This window comes from Danio aesculapii, chromosome 1 (assembly GCF_903798145.1).
Source record: "Danio aesculapii chromosome 1, fDanAes4.1, whole genome shotgun sequence".
Taxonomy (NCBI): Eukaryota; Metazoa; Chordata; class Actinopteri; order Cypriniformes; family Danionidae; genus Danio; species Danio aesculapii.
In genome coordinates this window covers 44,439,889-44,465,324 of record NC_079435.1, presented here as the reverse complement: position 1 = coordinate 44,465,324, position 25,436 = coordinate 44,439,889, and the positions used below count along the sequence as shown (strand labels likewise).

The 25,436-nt window shown below is 34.2% G+C and overlaps 1 protein-coding gene across 2 annotated transcripts in view; it reads left to right on the top strand.

The window, feature by feature from the left end:
* The window catches only part of LOC130231619 (microtubule-associated tumor suppressor 1 homolog), an 82,017-nt gene that overhangs the window by 4,264 nt on the left and 52,317 nt on the right, over nt 1–25,436 (top strand). For both annotated transcript variants that reach the window (XM_056460981.1, XM_056460972.1), the window contains exons 2-4: nt 9,389–11,916; nt 13,996–14,134; nt 24,753–24,944. In XM_056460981.1, the coding sequence (XP_056316956.1) occupies nt 9,547–11,916; nt 13,996–14,134; nt 24,753–24,944 (2,701 nt within the window). In that variant the 5' untranslated portion in view covers nt 9,389–9,546. The remainder of the gene's footprint in view (nt 1–9,388; nt 11,917–13,995; nt 14,135–24,752; nt 24,945–25,436) is intronic.

Sequence of the window (25,436 nt, the reverse complement as noted above, 5' to 3'; positions counted from 1 at the left end):
TCGACTTACAATTTATCAACATTTGAGATAATTTGGACTAAACCCCCTGCAGTGACCAAACCTTTCATCAGAAGGCTAGACTAAACTTTGCTGAGGAGCATGTTGTGTGGACTGAAGACTGGTCCAAAATTCAATATATTGATGCAAGCAAGTATATTACTGGGAAACATTATGTTCATTTCTGCAGCAGGAGTTTCTCATATACATCTGTATGACAGAGTGTAAGCAAATGTTTATCTGATGCTCTTTTGGCAACGCGGTTCCATCATGCAATCAGCCAAATGTTTTCATTCAGGTTTATTAGAACAATCACACAGCCAAACATGTAAAGCAGCTAATTAAAGGGGAGAAACAATGAAATATGAAATGACAGCCCAGAGTCCTGATCTAAACCTGATTAAAAATTTTTGCTCTTGTGCAATGTCTGTAATCAGAATGTTTGCTCAAAGTCATCACATCTCATGCACAAACCCCCTGTGTTCCCAGGATTGTGCAGCTTTCAATGGAACCGTTTTTAATAGAGCAGCTTCAGTTTTCAGGCTGCGTCTATGATTACCTGATCAGGCCACTTAGACAGGTGTCTGCACTTTGTTAGAAAGAGAAAGACCACATTTTCATGAACCTATTTTTAGACTCTAAATGGGAGGTGAAAGGTTAATAAAATGGAAGCATTGCCATAGTTTTCATTTCTAAATATTCATTTCTGAACTAAATATTCAGCATTTTATTAGGGTTTTTTTTTGTTATGCAAGAGCAGTTGTTCATATTGGGAAACTGGAGAATAGTGCCATTAGAATGAGAAAGAGAGAGAGAAACCATGCAGCATGAACACTGAGACACGTTGCGTAATCACACACAGCATCTCAGAATGAATGACATTTATATGGAAGTGTAACTGGCCACCTTATTAATGTATGCTATTTATTCAAGACATCGTATTGAAAGCTGAATGCTGTCCGCACAGGCTTGAAGTCATAGGACTGGAAGGTTAGAGGTTACAAATGAATAAAATGTTACTATTTTAAGCAGTTTGATTTCTAACAATGCTAAAAGTGGCCAGGAATAGTTGCTAAGATGCTAATAAATGCTAAGAGCTTTGTCAGTTAATGCGTAGGTGTTTTCAGAGAGCGTAGCAGACTTTCACTCTCACATGCTGAAATATTTTCATTCTAGGTCATCATCGTGATTCCTTCTTAATGGGAGTATGCACCTAATTACTAAAAACCGTGTTACAGAATGACTGCAGGTTCCAAAATATGAATATTGTCCTGGGGAATTATGCAGGTACTAAATGTCATCCTGAAGATGCTGTTGTGTGGATATTTGATCAGGTATTCTGTAATGTTACAGAGGTTAAATGTTGTCATTTTAGCTCTGGGAGTAGCAAATGTATTGTGTATCACATTGACAAAGAAATACTGTGACTGTGTGGAAGGTCATGATGTAACTTAAGTCCCGGGTTAAGTTTTTGATATTGAAACTGCTTAATATTGATTATGTAAGTTCATGGTTCTTCTTATATTGTTACCGGAGCCTTGGAGCCTTAGGAGTGTTCTAGAAATCCACTCAGTTCAGTCCTGGCACATCAAATTCATTCTATGGATCGTTCTGTCAGGGAAGGATGCATTAGCTACCCTTCGCTTCATTGTTCTTTTCGCCCAGAGGGCCGATGGACAGACTAGTATTACAAAAAAGTGGGTTGATGTCAAGCATTCCCTGGTGTGATGTCATAAAGCTAGCATTAATATGATTCAAAGCCATGGACCACTTAAGAATTTTTGTATTGGGTGGATTTTGTCACTTAAAAATTTATTTTCTTCTGTTAACAAGTTTAATAATTAGGCTTACTTGCCCATGCATGTATGGTTTTCTAAATGTTAAAGGTGCAGTATGTAAGCTTGACACCCAGTGGCTGAACGAGGTATTGCACTCCTGGATTAAAACAAACGCGAGCGCAGGTTGCCAGATTGAGGGCAGGAGCGAGTGATTTAAACCATGTTCTATATAAAATAAAGGGCACCCAATAGAAGGAATATTTTCCATATTAAAATGAGTTTTTGTCCTAACCAACACCTTGAATTGATAGATTATAAGCAGCTTCTATTTCAATGAACTTCTATGACAATGATCACTTTAGCTAATCCTCATATGGTTTATTCAGTGTTAAATGCTAATAATGTGAGTTTAAATGCCATTTTACATGACATATTTTGCCATATACGGAAAGCAGCAGCAAATAGTTCATCTCAGATGTTGAGAATAAAATAAACTATTCGAAATTGAACTTTAGAACTAAACACATATCAGTGATTCAGCGTGTACATTAATAATGTTAAGAGGGTTATTATGTATTAAATAGATTATAACCCTTACCATTTTGTGAGTGAGTACATATTTTGTGCTTCTGAAAGGCAGTATTTACATTTCTGTCATGTTTCATCTGTATCTTGTCATGAAGCATGTTGTTGGGACACGGGGTTACAATGTAGCCTGCTCACCTAATGTTTTACGTTTGTAATATTTATATTATTGCTAATTAATAACCTCATGTGGAACTGAATCTGCGTCTCATTTCAGAGTCCTGCTACTGTCCCAGATGTATGCTTTCGGAGCCTTTCTGAATGAATAATGAATGAATGAATGAATGAATGAATGAATGAAAAACGTAGTTTTCCACTAAGGCAACCCAGGGTGTTGAAATATAATTGGCTAAAGTGGCATTGGGCAAGGTTAAAATGACCAAAATAATGACAGCCGTTCTGGCACGGAAAAAACATTTTCAAAGCAGAATATCTGACTTCCGCATTGTTTTTCAGATAACAAGAATTGTTCACTTGGCATGTTTCTTAAATATCTGCAAACATATTATGGTATTTTTATGCTTTAGAAGAGTCAAAAACTTACATACAGCACCTTTGAGTATGTGCATTTATTAATTTTGCATATGTAAATGAGAATTTAATATTTTCACTGCCATTATCGTCCGATGACAAAGATTTACTTTTATCTACAGTACAAAAAAGGTTATAAATTGTCCAAGCTGTTTTCTGTAAAATTTCAAATATTAATAATGTAAAAAAATTCATTAAATAATATCTATAATTGTGAATATGTGAAATATGAATTCCTTATTTAGATTAAACTAAAATAGACAACTAAAAAGTATAAAAATTCTCCAAAAGAAATTACATAGGGTTTTCCCCAGTATATCTCCTATTTGTGATAAGTGCAAATCAGAGAAGCAGATTTAGCTCATAGTTTTGTATTCTGTCATAAACCGGGTTTTCTGGAATAAGGTTTTTACAGTGCTTTCAGGTGTTCTTGATCTAAACTTAGATCCTGACCCAGTGCTTATTATATAGGACATTCTGATTATACAAATTCATTGTGCAGTGCACAACAGAAATTTCCTACATATTGTTTGATAACAGCCAAAAAGCTAATATTATTGTACTGGAAAATATTAATTCTCCAACTGCTAAACTATGGCTTGAAGAATTGATATCTATTCTGTACTGGAAACAAACCAAATATCTTTAAAAGGCAACATTGGGCAACTTCTGTCGCTTCATGGTAAATTCCTTTCCCCAAAGCAATGTATTATAACTGAAAAGTTGTTTTGATTCTCACTGTATTGTATACTTTAGGCTGGGGGTGTTTGTTTTTGTCTTGTTTTGTTTTGATATAGTTTTTTTTTTGGTAAGTTTATGCATACCAGGAAATTAATCCTGTAATTTGTGATTTTGGAAGTCTATTCAATGACCAAATAAAACTTATTTAACAAAAAAGTATAAAAATGAATAAATAAATAAAATAATAAAATCTAAAAACTGCTTGTATTTGGACACAAACTATCAGACAAACCTGGGATCAGTATATTTTTAACGAAACGTATAGTTTTATTCAGGCATGGTACATTGTTTAATGGTTTCACAGAAATTCTCAGAGGTTTTGCCATTACTGGAGTATATAACATTAAAGTATACGTTGTAATAATACTTTCCAATGTATTTTGATCAAATAAATGTAGCCTCATTGATTAATATTCATAATGTAATAATTAATCATTAAAAAGCAGTTCTTTGAGATTTATGTATCTCTAGCTTTGAGATTTGTGATTCTTCTGTCCCAGTGTGATGTCCGCTTAGAGTTATTTCAGTTGACAGGCATGCAGTGCAGCATAACAGGGCTCGTTCCTTTTTCTTTTTTTTTATCCAGCACTTTGTGTGCATGTGCCTGAAAATGTGTGGAAGACTATGCAAGACCATGTCAGAAAAACGTGACATTTCCTCACCTTTGTTAACCCAGTCCAATCTAAGATTTTCTTAAATCTCAATCATCCTGGCCGGATATAAGAACTGACATAACACAGCAAGAATCATCACTGCATTAAGACTTTCTTTCTCTCATTTTCCCAGTCAGGCTCTCATTGCTCTGATAATCTGGGAACACAGAGATGGTAGATCAAGTGTAATTATCAGTCTCAGAAGATTAAAGTGGCCTTCTACAACCCATGTTACACACGCTTAGAGATCTGTGCAGGCAGGGTCATGTAATTCATCATCCGTATCTCACTGTTAGCTGAACTGAGCACTGTATAGAAGGCAACACATTGTTACATAATACAGCACTGAATGTACAGTGATGGGGGACATGGTGGCTCAGTGGTTTAGCACTGTCGCCTCACAAAAACAGAGGTCGCTGGTTTGAGTCCAGCTGGGCCAGTTGGCATTTCAGTGTGGAGTGCGTGCTTGTGTGGGGTTTCTCCGGGTGCTCTGGTTTCCCCCACAGTCCAAAGACATACGGTACAGGTGAATTGAATTAACTAAATTGGCCATAATGTATGTGTGTGAAGAAGAATCAATCAATCAATCAATTAGTCTATCTGTGTGTTTTGTATGTACAGGTTTGTGTGGTTTGCGAGGACACAACATTGTATAGTGACATGGACCTAGTTGTACTCCATTAAAGGGATAATTCACCTAAAAATTTTAAATCTGTCATAATTTACTCACCCTTTACTTGTTTCAAACCTTTATGAGTTTCTTTATTCTGCTAAACACAAAAGAAGATATTTTGAAAAATGTTGGATAACTGGACTCACATCTATTTTTCCTACTGTGGACGTCAATAATTACAAATTTTCAGCTTTCTTCAACATTCTTTAGTATTTAACAGAAGAAAGCAACACAAATTTTCGGGTGAACTTTCTCTTTAAGGTGGTTTATGGGGACGTGCCTTGTGTCCTCATAATTCCAAATGCTTAAAAAGCATACTTAACAGAGACTTTGACACTCAAATAATATACCACAGGTTTCTTGTGAGAATTGGGTTAGGGGTAGAGGTAGGGTATAAGGCCATACAATAAGCGGTATGATTTACAGTATGAAATACATTATGACATGGAGCGTCCTCATAAACCATACATAGAAGTATGCACATGTGTGTTTATTAAAGGTTTGCTAGCATTACACAGACCTCCTTGTTTTTTACGATTCCGCAATCGCTGAATCTAACGCAAAATCAACAAAAGGTCGCATATTTTTGCCTCATTAACATTACTTCCAACGGCAACTAGTTTTCCCATGTGGTCTCCCATCTAGGTACTGACCAGGCTCAGTCCTGCTTAGCTTCAGTGAGAAGCCAGTCTTGGGCTGCACAGCCGTATCACCCTTTTTGGAAAGCATAGAAAATCTCTGATGTTCAAAAAGCCTGCATTAATTTGATCAGAATGAAGAATCGTTGTAAAATATTATGACAGTTTAAAGCAGGAGTCTCAAACTGCTGGCCCACGGGCCATTTACGGCCCGCCCTCCTCCTTTCTCTGGTCCGCAGTGCCCTAACCTCCTCACCCCCCAACTTTTCGTTTTTTCAGCACATGCCACTCTGCATGGTAGTCTTGCTTCGTTAAACATGCTTCGTTAAACAGAAATTGTGAAAAAAAAGGTAATAGGTCACTGGTTCGAATCCTGCCTGTGGAGTTTGCATGTTCTCCCCGTGTTCGCGTTGGTTTCCTCCGGGTGCTCCAGTTTTCCTCACTGTCCAAATACATGCAGTATAGGTTAATTGAATAAGCTTAATTGGCCGTAGTGTATGTGTGGGTTGATTCTCAGTACTGGGTTGAAGCTGGAAGGGCATCTGCTGTGTAAAACATATACTGATTAAGTTGGTGGTTCATTCCGATGTGGCAACCCCAGATTAATTAAGGGACTAAGCCGAAAAGAAAATGAATGAATGAAATTGGCCTTAGTGTATAAGTTTGTGTCGGAATGAGAGTGTATGGGTGTTTCCCAGTACTGGGCATGCACTGCGTAAAACATATTCTGGAATTGTTTCATTCAGCTGTGGTTATACACAGAATGTGATTTACTGTGACTTTAATCAGATAATGGTATTTTTGCACGTCTGCATGTCTCATATTAAATACAGATAACAGTTTATTACATTGAAATCAGCATTGTTGATATCAGCAGTTTAATTAAATGGTGCTAAATAATGCTTGTATTTTTGCCGTGTCATGAGGCAATGCACCAACTAGCATAGACGCATTTTACCTCCCACTCCTCCTCCAGCTTGAAATCAGCCTGTTCTTTGTGTTAAAAGATGACTTCTGGTGTATTCATTAAATGGTTTTTGTGAGCAGAACAATTAGACTCTTGGTTTGGACCATTCAGCATTTGTCTGGAAACACAAGGACACTATTGTGGCAGTAACATTCACCATAGCCTTGTATGTGTGTGTGTGTGTGTGTGTGTGAAAGAGAAAATGCCCTGAATATCAAAATAAAAGCCTTCTTCTTTAATTAGCTTTTGTCTGACCTACATTATCACCTGCATTTAATTGCAAAGCATGACTGACGTAATGCAGATTTAACACATAACGGAGGTGAGGGATGATTATGTGTGTCTAACTTAAAAAATAAATAAATAAATAAAAATACAAGGTGACATTTCCATGCAGGCTGCTATAAACAAGTGTTTCCTTTACCAACCACATTCATGAATAAAACAAGAAAGAGACAGGAAGACATTTAATGAATTACAGTACTTCGTGTTATTGTGAGGCATGGAGTTTTGGCTACCAGTGGGTTAATGTAAATAAAGACAATGGACTTAAAAATACAGACGACTAAATATTTTATTTTATTAAAACTCCTAGAACTGGGGAGGAGATCGACATGAGTCTCCAAGCCTGTCACACTTTACCTGCTCTTTTTTCACATGCACACATTATCCTCCTTCTCAGAGGACACAGCACCAAAATAAAAGTCATTGACAGAAACATGGAAAAATAGAATACAGTGCATATTAAACAAACTACTTCACATTATTATTATTATGAAAACACAGTTACTTGCATATAAAAGCTTACCTCTTGACTCTCCCTGCATAGAAAATGACTTTTATGAGAGCTTGCCAGTAGGGAGCAGTAGTGCTCTGTTTTTACATCTTCCTACAAAAGGGCATTTATGGAGATTCTGGTCTAAAGAACTATTTAAAATCTTAAAAAAAAAAAAAAAAAAAAACTAAACAAAAAGCGGGCCTGAAACTTTATTTGGAAAAAAATATTTGTTTTTTTATGATATTACCTTATTGCATATACAGTTGAAGTCAGAATTATTAGCCCCCCTTTGAATTTTTTTTCTTGTTTAAATATTTCCCAAATCATGTTTAACAGAGCAAGGAAATTTCACAGTATGTCTGATAATATTTTTTCTTCTGAAGAAAGTCTTATTTGTTTTATTTTGGCTAGAATAAAAGCAGTTTTTAATTTTTTAAAAAACATTTTAAGGTCAAAATTATTAGCCCCTTTAAGCAATATTTTTTTCCGATAGTCTACAGAATAAACCATCGTTATACAATAACTTGCCTAATTACCCAAACCTGCCTAGTTAACCTAATTATAACCTAGTTAAGCCTTTAAATTAAACTTAAAGCTGTCTTGAAAGATATCTAGTCAAATATTATGTACTGTCATCATGGCAAAGATAAAATAAATCAGTTATTAGAAATGAGTTATTAAAACTATAACGTTTATAAATGTGCTGAAAAGATCTTGTCTCCGTTAAACAGAAATTGAGGGAAAAAATAAACAGGGGCCTAATAATTCTGATTTCAACTGTATATTTTTGTAATTGTAGTGCAATTGTTACTTGTTTATTTGCACATTTACTTGTTGTTTTGACTACATGTTTAGCATACTTTTTCTTGTTTTATTTATTTTTGTTATTGTGTTTTTAAATTATATAGTTTTTATGTAGTTTAATATTTTTAATGGTCATTATTTTAGAATTATTATAATTATTGAATTATTCTGTTTTATTCATTTATTTGGTTATTTAATATTTTATCAATGTTGGTTAGTTTACATTTTTAGATTAGATTTAACATTTTACTTTTTTGCATTTTATAATTATAATTATTATTTTAGTTGTTTTAGTCAGTCTTTTGTGCTAGTATTTGTTTATTATTTATTCATTCATTAATTTTCTTTTCGGTTTAGTCCCTTTATTAATCTGGGGTCGCCACAGCGGAATGAACCGCCAGCTTACCCTGCTATTGTTTTATGCAGCGGATGCCCTTCCAGCTGCAACCCATCACTGGGAAACACATACACACTTGTTCACACACACATACACTATGGACAATTTAGCCTACCCAATTCACCTGTACCACATGTCTTTGGACTGTGGGGGAAACCGGAGCACCCAGAGGAAACCCACGCAAACTCAGGGAGAACATGTAAACTCCACACAGAAACGCAAACTGACCCACCCGAGGCTCAAACCAGCAACCCTCTTGCTGTGAGGCGACAGCACTACCTATTGCGCCACTGCATCGTCTTGTTTATTAATTAATTTCTGATAAAACATATGCTTATTTGATCTTTTTATTAGCAAAATTATGACATTCATTTTTACATTTAAGCAAGAAGGTCCCTGGTTTGAGTCCCGGCTGGATCAGTTGGCATTTCTTTGTGGAGTTTGCATGTTTCATCCGAGTGCTCCTGTTTCCCCCCACAGTCCAAAGATATGCGTTATAGGTGAACTGAATAAACTAAATTGGCCGTAGTGTGTGTGTGTGTGTGTGTGTGTGTGTGTGTGTGTGTGTGCGTGTGTGTGTGTGTGTGTGTGTGTGTGAATGAGTGTGTGAATGAGTGTGTATGGATGTTTCCAGTACTGGGTTTGCAGCTGGAAGGGCATCCTCTGTCTAAAACATATGCTGGATAAGTTAGCGTTCATTCCGCTGTGGCGACCCCTGATGAATAAGGGACTAATCTGAAGGAAAATTAATGAATTTACGCAGACCCTGTAGCCTTCAATAGTATTAGATTAAACGTTAAACGCATTAAACACAATTGACATGTGCTGTCTTTTCTTATTCCACAGAGCCATTAAAGAGTGTCAGCAAAGCCATGGGTGCCGTCGTCTGAATGATCAAAGAAATAGCCATTCTATGATGAGAAACACCTTAATCTCTTCTTCTACAAAGTGGAGTATTTCCAGTCCATCAGTAAATTGGATCTAGCTATGGAGGTTTGGGCTGTATGATTAAATCTCAATCCTTGAACCTCATGGAACCACCAATAAACACATCTGAGCTTCCACCTCCTGCTCTTCCAAACAGACCCCAGCATGAATTATGTCTCCCGTTACACAGTAATGAGCACAATAACATTGCATTCACCTCTGAGTCTTCCACCCTGTCCTCGTCATCGATTTCTCTTCTGTATGACCGAGGCGAGACGTCACCGGACTCCGTGCGCAGCTTGAGTAGTCTGAGCAGTGCCAGAACCGATAGTCCTCTGGATGTGGACATGCCTGAGGCGGAGATGGGAAAAGTAATGGCCAACAGCGATGATTCAGGCATACAGAGCCCAGACTGCAGACCAGACTACGCAGAGGACAACGACAACTCTGTGTCGGTCTATCTGGATGCTAATGAGGACTGCTGGAGTGACAACGACAACCATAATGTCACTTCGGTGGTATCGCAGAAGGTCAGTCAAACTGATGGCGATGATACATCCTTGTGCTCTTCAGAAACCGGTGATGATGACACAAAAGATGAGGAAGAAGAAGACTCTTTTCTTTCTTTAGTTTCAGTAGAAGTAATGATGAAGAACCAAGCTGGAGTCTCTGCTCTGGAGGTCTCTACCGTATATCAAGTGGAAATACCAAACACTGATTTACAAGTCACTTCTGAAGGCCTACAATCAGATGTGTCTGAAGGGTGTTTGTTGAATGAAACCAACAGGGAAGTTGTCTACGAAAAAGGGGAAGTCTCTGTAGCCATTCAAGAAATTTACGTTGTGAATGAGACAATTGCGTTACCTGAAAGTTCTGATGTTATTAACGTCTCCAGTTTTATAAAAGGTACCAGATCCATCTTAAAAGATGACATCCAGCAAAACTCTGATGAACATCAAGAAGACGTCTCTAATATGGATGTGGTGTTTGAACCCAATGGGGAAGTTGTCCACGAAAAAGGGGAAGACTCTGTTGAGTCGCTTTTAGCAATTCAAGATATGGGTGTTATGAAGGAGACTGTGGTCTATTCTGAAAGTTCAGAAACTAATGAAGTCTTCGGTCTCATAGCAGATGACATAATTGAGTTGCCTTTAGCAATCCAAGATATCGATGTTCTGAATGAGACAGTGGAAGCCAACATGGAGGTTGTCCATGAAAAAGGAGATTCCTCTATTGAATCCATCCAAGAAACTAATGTTATCAATGAGACAATGGTGTCTACTGAAAATAAGGGTACTAAAAATGCAGCTTCTTCTCTCTTAAAAGAGGACTGCCTGCCAAAACCCAAAGACCAACCAACAGACAAGTTTAAAATGGCTGCTGGGAATGAATCCAACAGGGAAGTTGTCCACAAAAAGGGAGAAACATCCAATGATCCAATTCCATTCAAAGAGACAATAGTGTCTCCTAAAAATTCACAAGCCAATAAAACCTCCTCTGCTATAATAGGTACCAAAAAGATAGCTTCTCCCTGCTCAAAAGATGACAACCAGCCAAAAGTGAATGGTCAACAATCAGAAATGGCTACTTTTATTGAACCCAACATGGAGGCTGTCCATGAAAAAAGAGAATCCTCTGTTGAGTCCATCCAAGAAACCAATATTATCAATGAGTCAATGGAGTCTCCTGAAAATCCAGAGGATAATAACATAAAGGGAACCAAAAATGCAGCTTCTTCTGTCTTAAAAGAGGACAATCAGCCGAAGTCCAAAGACCAACCAGAAAGCCTGTCTAAAATGGCTGCAGTGAATGAATCCAACAAGGAAGCTGTCCACAAAAAAGGAGAAGCTTCTGTTGATCTAATTTCATTAAAAGAAACAATGGCGTCTCCTGAAAATCCACAGGCTAATAAAACCTCCACTTCTTTAACAGGTACCAAAAAAGTAGCTTCTTCCTTCTCTAAAGAGGACAATCAGCCAAAGTCTACAGCAAAAAAGACGAATGATTTGCCAGGACATGTCCTAGTCAAGCCCACCCAGACCAAAGCCACAAAACCTGAGGCGAAGAGGTTCCCCAGGCCCGACTTGAGGAACGTGAAGGCCAAGATCATCTCCAGGGCTGCTTCTTCCCCAAGATCAGCCAATCCCCCGAAAACAAACACTGTACAGTCAGGAAGTGTGAAAGTTCATGAGAGCAGGAAAGTGGAAGATAAAGCTGTTGGAAAAAGAAGCAGATCATCATCAAACCACACAAGAGTGAGTGAAACAAGGACTTGCTCGAGTGCTGAAGTTGCCTCGAGTGGTGGTCGGGAGAATGATGCAAACACTTTATCTTTGCCGACACAAGGAGGAGAAACAACAATGAAGTCAGAATCTGCTTCTTCAACTGATTTTAAAGATGAAGGAGTGCCTCAGCTTGATAAAGAAACTTCTAAGAGCCCCAGTAAGGTTAGTTATTCAGTTCTCTTATTTACCCCTTTCTCACCTGTCGTTTAATAATAAATTATTATAACTCATTTTTGTGTATTTTTAGTTCAATTCTATTCAAGCTGATTGTTTTTCACAATAATAATCATTCTAAGTCAGCTGTACAAAATGTGCACGCTATTACATCCTATTAAAATCAGAAAAGTTAAGGTCTTGTGTATATGGTGGACAGTCTATAAGCATATAGTTAATATCTGCAACTGCACAGTATATATTAAAAGAAAAAAGGTGAAGCCTTAAATATATCTCCAATGAAGTGTCTTTGTGTATTGCTTTGAATTTTGTGTTGCCCTCAAAGTCATTGGAGGGTTGATATCATCTCTTCAAGTTTTCATAGGGTTGTTGGTTGATTTTTTTATCCCTTGGATATAAGAAAGAAATTTTCCTTTGGATAAATAAATTATTATTTTGCATATTACATATAGAATTTATTTACATATTAGTTAAAACAAAGAAAAAAGAGTTCAGAAAACTGTGATGATACTAATATAAAAATTTTTTTTAACTTTTTTTTAAATTAACAAGTTTATTTTATTTATTTTTTTACATTTATAGTTTGCATATGTTTTTAAATTAGATTAAATAATTAATGTTTACAAATTTATTATTTTACAATTATTTTTATTAGTTATTTAATTTACATTTAAATCTTTAAAAAAGCATGTTATTGAAAACAATATTAAATTTTATGATTATGATTATATTTAAACTCTAATCAGCTGTCTGATTCAAACTTCTCCCTATGTGAAAAACTGCTTCAACTAGTCCAGCTCTATACGTGTCATCACATGAGTCTGCTATGCTGTTATTCAGGCTTAAATGTGTTATTAGCTTCAGTCTAACCAAATGTTAAGAGACCTCAGAACATTTTTAGAATGTAAATACTGCGATTAGAGACGAACACAAATATCCATTTGTCCATCAGCACCTTGTTTTCTGTATCTGTTCACCGTCCAGAGACTTACAGAATGTCAGAGCGATTACGTAATTGTACATAAATGCTTTCGCATGTTTCTGCTTTACTATAACTGTTAGCAAACCTCCAAGAACTTTAAACACAGGTTCCCTTTCCTGGCCTTTTCAGAGTGCAGCTAGTGAAATCAAATTATTATTTTAATTGCTGTTTTAACTAGACATTTTACTAAAGAAATATTATGTTTAATTATAGGTTTAGAGTTTTATGTTTATTGAAGTCCTAATATTAAAACATTTCTTTAATTATTTATTTATTATTTAATTAATATATATTTTTCTTTTTTATTGGTCAATTAATTTGTTTTTTTTTTGTAAAAACTTTTTAATATATATTTTGTTTATATGAAAGTGTCATTGAAGCTGTTGTTATTTTTGTTTAATAATTGTAATAAAACAAAAATAATATTAATTTATTATTTGTATTTTTATTACCACTTTTACTTAATTTATGTTTGTTTTAATTTAGCTTAATTAAACATTTTCTCTTGGTATTGTTGCCTGTTTTGAATTTGAATTGTTTCGAGATCTTTAAATGCCAGTTCTCTCCTACTTTATTGGCTTTTCAGCTTAGCTAAAGAACATGAATGAGGTGTTTTTGCCAAAGAAACAACTGTCTTGGAGGGAAAAAGAGCAGTACGAGCAGGGAAACATTCCTGAGAGGAGTCTGACTCACTCATATGAACACACTGATTCAGTCAACAAAATTTTTCCACAAACTCACTCCATGTGTGTGTGTGTCGAGTGAAAAAAAAAATGAGGTGGAGAAAAGGAAAAGATCTGGGCTGGTCCTGGCATCAGTAGCCCTGAGGGAATTAACACACAATAGAAACGTTTTCCCCTTTTTTTTCTTCTTCTTCTTCTGCTTTTTAGAGCAGGCGAGTCTTGTTTCTCCTCCCTCCTTTCCTCTGCTCCTCCCTCTACTTCTCCTCTTTCTCTCTCTCTTTATTACCGCTGCACATTTTCTGTCTGTTTTGAGGAATGGCGAACACTATGGTCACCCTGCGGCAGCCAGAATTAGGGTCTTTCTCTTGGGATGCTGTCACTAACCAGCGTCTCTTTCTCCAGACTGTGTCCTCCAAGCTGGGACCATCTCTTGGGACTTGCAGCACATCCAGCTCTGGGTCTCCAGAAGGCAGACCGAAGACCTCAAACCGACCCACAGGTAGTTTGGGTCCAGCGGGAGGCCGAGTGCTGCAGCCGGCTGGTGAGTTTTGCTTGTTTAATGCGCCGCATGCACTAAGTATATCTCAATGTGTTGTTTAAGGAAGTAGAGTGAGCGAACGCTATAGTGGAAAAGACTTTAGATTAGTTTTGTTGAGTGTCATGTTTCCTGTAAGCTTATACTGATGTTGGAAGTGTGATTTGTCCTGCATCACTGTTAAGCTGAGGTAACAGTGATGGAGTGAAGAAAATCTGAATCTTTCTGATGCACATTTGCACCAAAATTTGAAATGGCAGCATTGTATTATACTGTTTATATTAATTATTAATTTAGCTAATTATTAATGAGTTAATACTAATTATTAACTTAATTTAAATAGCCTTGTAATCAAATATCTTTGTGTGTGTTTGTATATATATATATATATATATATATATATATATATATATATATATATATATATATATATTTACACAGTTAAAAAATCCGTAATTTTACTGTTTATTTCCGGCAGCTGGGTGTGTGTGTGTGTGTGTGTGTGTGTTTCTATATATTGTATGTATGTGTATATATACACACATATATATATATATATATATATATATATATATATATATATATATATATATATATATATATATATATATATATATATATATATATATATATATATATATATACAGTATATATATATATATATATATATATATATATATATATATACACACACATTTATTATTTACAAGGCTTTTTAAATTATATTTGATTAATTACAAGGTTATTTAAATTAAGTTAATAACTAGTATTAATATGTTTATTAGTTTAATTGTTTTTTGTATTTATTATTTGTTTAATTTGTAATTATTTATTTTAGTTTTTTGACACTGCATTATCATTAAGAATTATTTTTTCCTTCTTAAAAAAAATAATAATCAAAAAGTAACACACATTTTTATTACCAAATATTTACATGTCAATTAAATAATATTAATATGACTTTTTTTTTATTTAGAAAAAGCTGAACGCTAAAAGACAGTTTACACACACGCACACGCACACACACACACACACACGCACATACACACACACATGATCAAATAAATGCACCCTTGGAAAGCAAAACAAAAACATAATAAAACAATTAACTTTAGTGTTAATATATTATTTGTAATATTATAATTATTGTAGTTTTTTCCAATAACTGACTTCTTCATTTGTTTTACTTCATATATAAATATATATATATATATATATATATATATATATATATATATATATATATATATATATATATATATATATATATATATATACACGTCTATTTTACCTATTTTATTTTTATTTTTTTCTTCTATACAGTATGTTGTATAGAAGGAAAATAGATTAAATAGGGAAAATAGACTTTTAGGCACAAACTAAAGATATGTCTTAAACCAACTTGTAAATTTGTCCTTTTTACGTCATCATAAAGAGATTTTTAATGTTTATATAAACAAGTTTGAAGGGTGACACGGTGGAGCAGTGGGTAGTGCTGTCACCCTTACAGCAGGAGGGTCGCTGGTTCAAATCCCAACTGGGTCAGTTGGAATTTCTGTGTGGAGTTTGCAGGTTGTCGCTGTGTTGGTGTGGGTTTCCTCCCGGTGCTTTGGTCCACAGTCCAAAGACATGCACTATAGGTGATTTGAAAAAGCTAAATTGTCTGTAGTGTATGTGTGGGTGTGAATGCAAGAGTGTAAGGGTGTTTCCCACTTGGTTGTGGCTGGAAGGGCATTTGCTGCTTAAAACAAATGCTGGATAAGTTGGCAGTTCATTCCACAGTGGCGACCCTTGATTAAAAAAGGGACAAGGTGAAAAGAAAATAAATAAATGAATGAATAAACAAGTTGTGCAAGATTTACGGTTGCTGTTTAGCAAACAGACATACCTCTATTTAAAAACCTGTTAGATGTGTTAGATTGATGTCCTTGCTAGTGAATCCAGCACGTGTGTGTCTACATTTGAGCGAGTCTGAATCTGCAGCTGGTGTTAATAAGCCTGCAGAATTCAACACTTCTCTGTCCAAACTCAACATGGCATTACGTAACTCTCCTCTCTGTTCATGAGCACATGTTCATCATTTAAAGCCATAACACACTCGAGTTTAACACTTCGCACTTAACTCAACACTTTCCTCTTTTACATTGTCCATTCATCTCTCTTTGCCATTCTTTCTTTTTTCCCTCCTCCCATCCGGTCCTGTGTATGTCTGTGTGTGTGTGTCTGTGTGTAGCCTTAGGCAGTTTTCTGTTCTGATCAGAAAAAGACGTGTTTCACTGTTCTCTTTCTCTCTGTCATTCTGCTTTTGTGTGTGTGTGTCTACACTTTTTGAAAAAGTTTGGGACTGTCCCGTAACTTAACCCTCTTCTGTCACAAGTCCCTTACTCGCTTTTACATGTTTCCTTTTTTATTGGATGTGGATTAAGGCTGTGTAATTAATCAAAATTCTTTTTCAATTTGACTTTGGCATCCAATGATTTTGAAAACAACAATAATCAAGAGAAGAGAAAACGATTATTGCATCATCTCCCACCCCCTTTGGCAACACAAGCCCCTTGTGCATACCTACCTCTGTCTACATTTCTGGAGAGCGCGAATTATGTAGCCAGAGCTACGTATGGCTGCATATCATCTTTAAAATGAGCGCTACAGGGTGGTATGACACCACCGATAGTTTCTTTTTGCGCTACCAGCTGACCGCTTACCTCCATGTGGATGGCTTTTCCGCAGTTACCAGTTTGCCCAGTTGCTCTCCACATATGTTGACAGAGTTGCGCTGACAACGGGGTTCGAGTTCATTGATGAACGATTCCAGAATGCAGGTCAAATAAAAAATAAAAGGCAAAAAATGAAGTAAACAATAAATAACAGGGTGAGAACGTGGTAAGATCTGAAAACGTGGTAAAAAAATCAGGTGGCCAAGCTTTTCCTTTTATGGATTGCTTTTCAAAACACTGTCGGTTGGGTTTAGTGGGCGCTGGTCAATCGGTGCTTTTGAAAACACTATCAGTTGTGTTTAGGGAAGAGGTTGGGTGGGGATATCGGTTGGTCAGTCAGTCAGTCAACAGCAGCCTCTGGTGGATTTATGCAGAATGGCACTTGTAAGAGAAATTTGAGATCTGTAAATTTGCACACAGCGTCCTCTGGCGGATTCGCGAAAACAAAAACTACAAACAAAAAAACTCACCTCCTGGTACGTATTTTGCGATCTCGTGAAATGTATACAGGGCTACATATCAATAATGACCCTGAGTTACCAACACAATCTCATGGCAATTTGTAACTTTTTGATTTAGTGTCTAATTCGTACAATCTAATTCGTACAATTTAGTACGTTTTGCTCATCCGCCAATGACGGTTGGGTTTAGGGGTGGGGTTAGGTGCCAGGCCTCCTTTTTAAAATCGTACAATTTTGTACGACTGAACTCATACGAATTCGTACGAATTAGCCACTAAACTGACAAAACGTAAAATACTTACGTTTTCTCGTGAGATCAGGCTGGAGTTACCCTTTTCTGTAGTCTGCATTTGTTCCTCAAAGCCCAATTTCACAAGTAAATCAGTAAAATCATGTAGCCTGACTTTTGCAGCATGGGATATGTTTGAATTTTTTTTTTTTTTTTTTTTGGAGTTTACTAGATTTATTTATGTTTTATAAGCGCAAAAGAGAACTTGTGCTGTTCTGTGTATGCGCTCAGCCTCGAAGATGGAATTTTGAATAAATAAATAAAGAAAAAAGATTTGGTGTATGTTTAAGTGCACCTGTAGCCCCTGTTTGTATATGTGAGCTGAACTGTATTTTATTGTTTTTATTGTTTATTCTTTTATTTTTGGTTTGATTATTTGTTATTATTTGTTGTAACTGTTGTTCTCATTGTATCATCACTATTTTGCAAGAATGCTGTTTCTTTAGAAAAGTAAAAACTTTATAAAAATATTTACAAAGATTTGGTCATGGCCCACTCGTGATCATTTTAAATAATCATGATTACAATATTGGCCCAAATAATTAGTTTTTTCGTAATCGAGCAGTCTAAATGTGCATGCTGCTCCATAAAGCCTGATAAATTTAGATTAGTCCAAACATTTGTAGAAACTTGTCATGGTTTTGCTTATAGTTTATTAGAAATATCAAATAAAAGTGCAGTTTGTTTGCAATCCTTCCTAATCTGCAACTGCCTCTCTGGCTATACCACTAACTGTACTCTCTCTCAAAAAAATAAAAATAATAATAATAATAATTACATTACTAATGCTTTGCTTCTTAGACATTACACTCCTGAAACTTGCCTATAGCACTTATTCACTGTTGCTCTTATAGTTGTGTAAATTGCTTCCATGTCCTCATTTGTAAGTCGCTTCGTCTGCTAAATGACTAAATGTAAATGTAATGTCACGTGAACTTAAATCTGTTTGATTAAGTGTTAGTTGCCAATGGCATGTTACTGTAACTGTCAAAGAAACAGTTTTTTATCCACTTGAATGCAAATTCTGTAGTTGCTGATCATGTAGTATATTCAGTTTTTTTAAGCATATCCCCAAACCACAGACTCTGCTTTTCACTACAATAAATCTACAAATTGAAAGAACAAAAACTTCTGCAAATCCCAACATTTACCAAAATAACAGACTACTTTGTGTCTCCTTATCTTATATAAGTGTAGAAACACATAGACTCTTAATATCAACGACTCTTAATATCAACACTTGTTTTTTTATATACAGTCTTAAAAAGAGTTCTAGAAGTCTGCTTCTACTCAGTTATCCTTAATGCAATAAAACTTTGAGTTCACAAAACTTGTTTATATTATGTATAATAACCTTAAAAGTAAATTAATCACATTCAAAATCAAAGTATGTTTGACATAAAATATGTGTGTATTATGCAAATATTTATTATGAATATGTGATATACACACACAAAACTATACAAAACAATGTTTTACATATGTATATAATATATATATATATATATATAGACACACAAATATAGACATATATATATATATATATATATATATATATATATATATATATATATATATATATATATATATATATATATATATATATATATATATATATATATATATATATAGACACACAAATATATTCTATATATAAATACTCATTTTCTTAAATGCATGGCTGTGTATATTTATGTGTACATACACACACTTGCATTATGTCAAAACAAACTTTTATTTTGAATGCGATTATTAGCGATGAATTTCATATAATTAATTTGATGCTTTTGTAAAGTTCAGGACTGTCCCATAACTTAACCCTCCTCTGTCCAAATTTCCTCTTTCTTTCATTACATGTAAATGCAGGAATATGTTTTGGGCGCACGTCGTTTTAAAGGCTGTATTCTGTATGTTTGGTTCAGTGTCAATGGAAAGTAGAATTGAATTAAGAAGAGAAGGTCACATTCTTCTTGGACAATCGTCGTCTTGTTTGTCCTCAGACCCACACTGTGACTTTTGCTCTGAAATCTAATAGCACCCAATCAGGAGAAAGGTTTGCGTTGAAGTGGCCGCTGTATGGTTAGACTTAGAATAGGATGGATTTACTTTAATCGTATTGTTTTGCAATGTGTGTAACTACTATTGTAATGAAGTTTTGATATGTGATAATGATGTGGCTTGATAGATTTAGCTATTTTTAGTTTAAAACTAAGATGACATTTTCCATGTAGTGTGTATTCATATTTTGAATATTAATTTTAAGGAAATAAGTCAATGAGATCATGGATTTGCAAAGATACACTTTGACAGTGTTTAGCAATGTCTTATTATGCGTTTATGGAAATTTTTTCCCATTATATTTTTAACCACTATCACCATAATATTTTTTAAATAATATGCGTAATATTTTTGCTTTTTTTAGGATTCTTTAATTACTAGAAAGTGAGAAAGAACAGCAAATATTAATGCAGCTAATCCTAAAAAAATAATATAATATAATATAATATAATATAATATAATATAATATAATATAATATAATATAATATAATATATATAATATAATATAATATAATATAATATAATATAATCATATTTGTTAAGGACATTATAAGGACTTTCATCACAATAATTATTGTTTAAACATTATAATTGAATTAATTAATTAATTATTTAACTAAATTACTTTTTTTGCTCAAATTGTTTTAAATTTATATTTTATGTGTAAAAAAAACGCAGAACATAAGCACTACTGTTCAAAGCCTCATACTCAGCAATGTTTATTTACATTTTTCAAATAATTATTAAATATTTAAATTTATTCAAGTTATTATTGAACTTTTCAGATCATGTGTGATCAATTCCAAACCACATCACACTTAATAACTGCTATAACTTTTGGGTAAAATAAATTATTAGTAATGTATTTTTGTAAATAGGGGCTGGAACTGAAAAATACCTTATATTCAAAAGTGCAGAATTATTTATCAGTGTCTATATTACGAATATAAAGTAATAAATTATGGTCACACTTTATTTTGATGGTCCATTTGTTGAATTTAGGTTACATTGCATCTACATGCCAACTAATTCTCATTAGAATATAAGTAGACTGTTAGGTTGGGGTTAGGGTTAGTGTAAGTTGACATGTACTTGTCAACTTGTACAAAGTTTCTTATAGTGAGTTAAATGTCTGTTGAAGGAGCAGTATCAGCAGATATTAAGCCGACATTCTGCTAATGCTCAAATGGACCATCAAAATAAAGGGTTTACCAATTTTTAACTTGAATGAATTAACTGTAATGAATTAAATGTGACATGTATCGTTTAAATACTCTAAATAATCTATTCATAATACTGTAGGGGAATATATATATATATATATATACACACAAACACACACACACACACACACACAAAGTTGAAGCCTCCTGGGATTTTTTTCCCCTTTTTTAAATATTTCTCAAATGATGTTTCACAGAGCAAGGACATTTTCACAGTATTTCCTATGATATTTTTTCTTCTGGAGAAAGTCTTATTTGCTTTATTTCGGCTAGAATAAAAGCATTTTTTTTTTCATTTTAACGTCAATATTATTAGCCCCCCTTAAGCAATATATATTTTTGGATTGTCTGCAGAACTAATTACCCTTACTTGCCTAATTATCCTAGTAAAGCCATTAAATGCCACTTTAAGCTGAATACTAATGTCTTAAAACATTTCTAGTAAATTATTATTTACTGTCATCATGGTGAAGATAAAAGAAATCAGTTATTAGAAATGAGTTATTAAAACTATTATGTTTAGAAATGTGTTGAAAAAATCTCTTTACTAAACAGAAATTGGGGGGGGGGGATATACAGTATTGGCGAATAACTCAGGAGGGCTAATAATTCTGACTTCAACTGTATATGTATTTCCAGTGAAATGCCTTGTGACGTTGATTGTGATCAATAATGTTTATTTAGCTACACAACCACTTGCGTCAAAGAACTATTTGTGTTTGTTTGCTTTTCTCTAATCTTAGTTTTAGCTAGATAAAGACCAGTGATCAATCTTTAAAGCTGAACAAGCAAATGCAGTACCATATTTTCCCCAACAGATGGCGTTTACCACACTTATTATTACTCACTCCTGTTGAATTTGATGCAATTTAAACACTTGTTTCAAAATCATAAGAGAGAGCAGGCATTCAGAGGGGGGTTTCTGGGCCAGACTGTGAAGAAATGTATCTGCAGCAGACTAACAGAGCTTGCATGTATATACACCAGCTGACTGGCATCATGTGTGTTTGTGATGGTTGGTCTCCATAGCAGTGCCCCAGTAGACATTACACGATGTACAGGATGTTCTTGTGTGAGCTGTTTTTTTTTCTCTCCCTCTTTAATTCACAAAAACATACAGAGCTTCTGCTCGAATCCTACAAGTGCTCTTCCACAAAGGAAATGATCTGGAGTTGAGAAATCGAAACAGGATAAAGGAAACACAGCAAGATTTACAAAAACACCAACACCAATGCAACTTCCCAGAAATCTGACGTCTTCTATATAAATATTTAGCAATCAATTAAGAGAGGGAAGTTACATTTAATGGGAAATTAATTGCTTTTTTTAATGCGGCAGGAAAACATCACGCATGCCGTGACCAAAAACTATTAAACAAATTCATTCATTCACTTTCCTTCGGCTTGGTCCCTTTATTTATCACGGGTCGCCACAGTGGAATAAACCACCAACTTATCCAGCATGTTTTACAATGCAGGTGCCCTTGCAGCTGCAACCCAGTACTGGGAAACATCCATACACACTTATTCACATACATACACTACGGCCAATTTTTAGTTTATTCAGTTCACCTGTATCGCATGTCTTTAGACTGTGGGAGAAACCGAACACGGGGAGCTATTAAACAAATGACAAAAATACTTTTTTATTTTGTTGTTAAATGTTTTGGTCCAACAATTTTGTTGTTTTTAAAAGGAATTAATACAATAATATTTGTATCCAGAAAAAAAAAATGCATTTATTGTAATGGAAAGTTAATTACTTTTTGTGGAAACATGAAAACATCACACATGCTGTGACTGACCAAATGACAATAATAATAATAATAATAATAATAATAATAATAATAATAATAATAATAATAATTATTATTATTATTATTATTATTATTATTATTATTATTATTATATTATTATTATTGTTATTATTATTTACATTCATATTATTATTTACATTATTACTATTATTATTATTATTATTATTATTATTTACATTCATATTATTATTACATTATTATTATTATTACTATTATTATTATTATTAATTACATTCATATTATTATTATTATTATTATTATTATTATTATTATTATTATTATTATTATTATTATTATTATTATTATTATTACTATTATTTACATTGCTGTTAAATGTTTCGGTCCAACAATTAAGTTGTTGTTGTTGTTGTTTTTTTTGTTAAAACAGTTAATATGTTATTCAGACAGATGCATTTGTTTTATTTAAATTTGATACATTTATAATTTTCTAAATTGTTATTCATCAAAACTTTCAGATGTTTCAGTTTCAACAATAGTTTTATGCATCACAAAAAAATTAAAACACTGATAAGACATAGATATTACATTTTTTGGATTCTCCAGTTTGTTAAATGTCTATTTGTGGGCAATTTTACCTGTAAAAGAAAACCTACTGATTAATTATGTTCATTTAAATATATGCATATTTCCCCTCTGGCCCTCGTTAACATGTATACATCATTTAAAAGTAATTATAAACAAAATGAATTGCATTTATTAAGATTGATGTGGTTTGGAATTGGCAAAGTGTATTGTGGGGATTTTTTTCTCCATGACACAATTAAAAAAGTTTACCAATCACAAAATTTACTTGCATAATAATTATTCCCATACTGTATTATTAAGCAACTGCTTTTTCTACACTTGTTAGACATTAAGTATTAATACTTAAAGGTCCAGTGAAATTAAAAATAAAATTTTTTAGATGTTTGTATCAGTATATGTCTTCAAGGAGATCCAGCCAGATCTCATGAGGAAACGTAAATATTTTACGTTTTGTCAGTTTAGTGCCTAATTTGTACGAGTTCAGTCATACGAAAATGTAAAATTTCAAAAAAGAGGCATGGCACCCAACCCCACCCCTAAACGCAACCATTATTGGAGGATAAGCAAATCGTACTAAATTGCACAAATAAGATCGTATGAATTCATACGAATTAGCCGATAAATCAAAAAGTTACGAATTGCCGTGAGATTATGTTAGGATATTCATAAGCTAGTGTGGTACAAACAGTGACAAAATGTGCGCTTTGAAAATACAAAGCTGATATAAACATGTAAAGCTTGTAGTTTGTCACATCCGCCTAAATGAATCAATGTTTATTTACGTCACCTTATACTTCAGATTTTCATCAAATCTTGACCAATCAAATACTCCCTATATCTGACATGCCCCACCCCCTTCAATACACTTCACATTTGCTTTTCATTTGATGCGCTTGAGCTCAACCACTCTCACTGGCAGAGCTGTGAGAAAACAAAACGCTATTGGCTGCTATTAAAAATGGGAAGAGCTACTCTATGTCCCGCCCTCTTTTTTCAGTTAAGATTACATCAAACATCAAATAATAAATGCACATTTTAAAGCACTTCACAGGACATTTCAACTGGTATAAGCAAAACGCAAAAACACCTCAATAAATAACTACAAATGGTACACAAGTTGTATACCAGCATATTTGGGGACCTAACAAAAATCAAGCGCTTGTATTCAGAGCCTCTTTAAATGTTTTATAACCTTGAGAAGAAAGGTGATGACTACACAAAATTAAAACTGTCGACAGACTCAGATTCATCTGAAGGCTACTTATATTTGACATGAAATCTCAAAAGTCAGCTATTTTTGAAGCAGAATCATGATGCTGTGTGCAGGTAGTCAAGTAAAGCATAGCTGAATGCATGTTTTATATATGCTTCCTATATTAAATAATTAAACCCAATGTGAGTGAGGGCCAGCTGAATAGAACATCTATGAAAATATATCCAGTCTAGCTGGAATGTGCTTTGATTTCAGTGAGGACAGCATGTACATTTTAATCACATGCTGTTTTGCTTGTAGGTATTCCAAGGATGCGAAACACAGACAGACCCACAGTACCCAGCAGCCCCCCGTCTGTCTCCAGCTCTCCCTGTAAGGCTCCTCAGAGAACTGCCTCTTCAAAACTGCCTGTCAAAGGTTTACCCACAAGCTCCAGCTCATCTTCACCGGGAAGCACAATCAGCGAAAGCAATAGTACTGCTGTAAACAAAGGTGTGTGTGTGTGTCTCAAGAAACCATCTCCATTGTTGTAAAGTACATACTCAAAAACCTCTTAGTGCTAAAATACAGGCAGTTGAAAAGAACTTGATTTGCATATGGTAATTAGTCATTACCATATTCATTTGATTAAAATAATGTACAATGGTGTTAAAGTGTCCCTATTATGAGTTTTGGATATTACCTTTTATTTAGTGTGGGATGTAGAAGTTTGTGAATCTAAAATGTCAATTTCAGAAATTAAAGTCTTCAGCAAATGGAGTTATCGTCTGCCTATAAGGAAAGAACCAATTCAGAATTTCTCAGTAATTTTAGTTACATATAAATATGCAGCTACACAACGCTTCAACATTTTTGGTGTCTGTTAAGTTAATATCAAAATGAAAATAGGCAGTTCCTTATATCATGTGTTCATTTTATTGATAAGATGAAACAGCGTAGCCAGGGTGATGTGGATGATGTTATAAGGTACACTGTTTTCTTTGA